The 3,073-nt window shown below is 56.4% G+C and overlaps 1 protein-coding gene across 1 annotated transcript in view; it reads right to left on the bottom strand.

Annotated features, from left to right (window-relative positions):
* Positions 1-972: 972 nt before the first annotated feature.
* The window catches only part of CC2D1A (coiled-coil and C2 domain containing 1A), a 68,069-nt gene continuing 65,968 nt past the window's right edge, over positions 973-3,073 (bottom strand). Inside the window, exon 29 of the mRNA XM_015410567.1 lies at positions 973-3,004. Within this exon, the coding sequence (XP_015266053.1) occupies positions 2,984-3,004 (21 nt within the window). The 3' untranslated portion in view covers positions 973-2,983. The remainder of the gene's footprint in view (positions 3,005-3,073) is intronic.

The raw sequence follows: 3,073 nt of genomic DNA, 5'->3' as shown, positions 1-3,073 counted from the left end.
TAAAGGACTCTCAGAGCGGCTGAGAAACTCCTTTCCCTTCCCCTCCCCACCACAGACACTCTGTGAGGTAAAAGACGACGACATTGGATTTATACCCCGCCCTTCACTACCCAAAGGAGTCTCAGAGCGGCTTACAAACTCCCTTCCCTCCCCCTCCCCACAACAGACACCCTGTGAGGTAAAAGAAGAAGAAGAAGAGATTGGATTCATACCCCGCCCTTCACTACCCAAAGGAGTCTCAGAGCGGCTTACAAACTCCCTTCCCTCCCCCTCCCCACAACAGACACCCTGTGAGGTAAAAGAAGAAGAGGAGATTGGATTCATACCCTGCCCTTCACTTCCCAGAGGAGTCTCAGAGCGGCTTACAAACTCATTTCTATTCCCTTCCCCTCATACAGCACTGGAGAAAATAAATAGGGAGCAGGCACGTGCTCTGAAGTTTTCTACCCCTGTTGGCATGCTGATTCCAGGGGATAAGGCGAGTGATAACAAACACGATTCTGAGAGCCCGTGTGGCGTAGCAGTTTGTGTGTCAGCCTCGTATCTGGGAAACTCGGGTTCAAAGCCCCCCTTTGCCATTGAAGCTCACCGGGTGACCCTGAGTGATCACGCACTCCCACCGTAACCTCTCTCACATGGTGGCTGGAAGTCTGATACAGCGCAGTGAGCAGAACCACACAGTGGCTGCCACGGCTTGCCTTCAGTCGCACCGTGCTGTGCCGTCAGCTGCTGCCAAAGCGACATTTTTTAAAAACCCACAAAGTCAATCGGAAGCTTTTCTGGGAAACCCCACCACCACCACCATGGGCACCACGTTGGGGAAGCCGGCGCTTCATTTTGCAGAGGCTGGGAAGAGAGACCTGTCTCCGTCCAAGGGGATCCGAGGAAATTACTTGGGAAGATTCGGCCGGACGCCTTCGTACTGCCGAGCTGACCCGGGGAACACAACGCAGACGGAAAGGCTGAGGTTTCCACAAGGTGTTTATTGGTGCAAGGTTCTAGAGGGGGGGGGGTCTTATACATATTCATTTCCCACTTCCATTTCCCTCCCCTAAAAACGTTATAATCTATGTCACTCTGAAGCACAAAATAAAAACACAGTCAAACCTGCAGGCTCTTTGTTTCTGACCTTGGCTTTCAGGACACCTCGAGGTGAGGGGCGACCTCCGAGGCAGGCACTTGTCTCAAGATCAGGGGGGAAAAACCCCTCTCAAAAAAAGGTTTGCGTAAATGAGGTCAGGGAAGCGAGGAAAGGGGGGGGAAGCTGCCGGGAACATACGCTCGTCGTCCTTTCTCACCACCAGGGGACGGGAGGAGTTCCATTTTGGTTTCCGAAGGAATGCGGGCGGGGGCAAGGGGTTTTTTAGATGTTGGCCCAAACATGGCTCCAAACTACACCGCGGCCGATTGTATTTCACAAGCTGTTGGGTGTTCCCAGGCCCAGCGGCTGCTCCACCAACCTGGATGCGAATGTCCTGCTAGAGGGACACCCTGCCGGGGACTCCTGAGGAAGCCGGGGAGAAAGGAGGAATGGCCCTCGGCGTGTGCTTCTCCCTCTGGTCGAATCTGCATGTGCATTCTTAAACCCGTTTCGTGCTGCTGTGACGCTGCCCTTCTCCGTGCTTGTTTGAAAGCGGTTTGGAGAAGATTCGCTTAAAGCGGAGGCGCAGTGACAATGTAGCCGCCACGAGAGGGCGATAAGCATATCCGGACAGGCAACATTATACTAGCACGGTTGAAGTGTGAAGCCGAAAGCAAATGTAGACGGGGTGTGTGTTTTTTTGGAAGACGGAGTCAGAAGGCCGGGACACTGGTGGGGAAGACAAATGTCGAGTCGGCCTCTCTCGGAGAGGAGGGAATCTCGAAATCTCAGGCCCCTTTCCTCTGGCAGCTCCGAAATGGACCGATGCAAAGAGGCAGCGCCGTGACCAGCGTGGGTTCTGTGGCATGTGAGGCAGAGAGACGGGGGTGGGTTGGGCCCGCCTTTCCAGGGCCCGAGGAATGTGTGCAGGAGGGCAGCTGGCGAGCGAGGCCTTGTGCACCGCATCCTGGTGGGGGCCCTGGGAGGCATCAAGGCGGTTAAGGCGGGGAGCCCTTGGAGGCCTGGCTGGGGAAAGGCGAGACCTTCTCGAGCAACGCTCAGAGGGGCGTGCAAAGTGTCGGGTGCAAGGAGAGAAGGGGGGAGGGCTCGGAAGGGAGCTGCGGACCGGACGGGGCCGAGGGAGCCCCTGCAAGGGCAGGGAAGTCTTCGGGGTCCGGAAAGCGCCAAAACCCTAAATGCTAAAAAGCTCAGCACGCCTCGGGTGCCGCAGGGTCCCTTCCACGTCCGGGGGCTTGGAGAGGCAAGGTGCTATGGTCGTGTTTACATCACAAAGCGTGTCCGACTAAAAAAGGTTTGTGCAGGTTAAGGTGCTGGGCCTGAGAAGTTGTAGTTCTGTCGGGGGTGCCGGGGAATCATCGGCACCCTCACAGGACTATGATTCCTAGAAAGCTTTGGAGGGGGAAACCACTAGCGTTCCAAAAAGTATAAATTATTAGCAGGGATGCATGCCAGAGCGACTGTGAGGATGTGGAGGAGGATCCGTCGCCTCCTCCTCCGCTGGAGTCCAGAAACCAAGGCCCTGCTGCGGGATGGCTCAACGGACTCGTTAATTAAGACGTGTGTTGCCCAGAGGGCAGGGTGGCAGTGCCTTTGCCACCGGGATTGTCTCTCTTCACCTGGCGGGGTCCCGTGCCTTGCCATACCCGTAGACTCTGATCCCTTTATCGATTGTGCGAGGACACGAAAGCCAGGAAGATTCCCCCAACCACCACCAAAACACAGTGAGCTAGGGGGTCCCCCCCTGCGGCCCCCCATCAAGTGCCTCCTCTCCTCCCCCTTACCGCTCCCCCCACACCCTTGCAGGAAGGAGACCGCGTGTGACCAACGGTGCGGTTACTCGACAGTGCAAATTCTCAGGCTTTCGCATCTTCAGCGTTTCTTTCATTGGTGGAAGTTCTGCAGCTGGAAGACAGATGTGCAGGCCGGTCAGGGGGGGACTGGGAGGAAACGGGGCTCTGTCCCACCACCCCC

The sequence above is a fragment of the Gekko japonicus genome, unplaced genomic scaffold, assembly GCF_001447785.1.
Source record: "Gekko japonicus isolate JY-2015 unplaced genomic scaffold, Gekko_japonicus_V1.1 scaffold3508, whole genome shotgun sequence".
NCBI lineage: Eukaryota > Metazoa > Chordata > Lepidosauria > Squamata > Gekkonidae > Gekko > Gekko japonicus.
The sequence above is the reverse complement of the archived record's forward strand: the minus strand, read 5'-3'. Positions and strand labels throughout refer to the sequence as shown.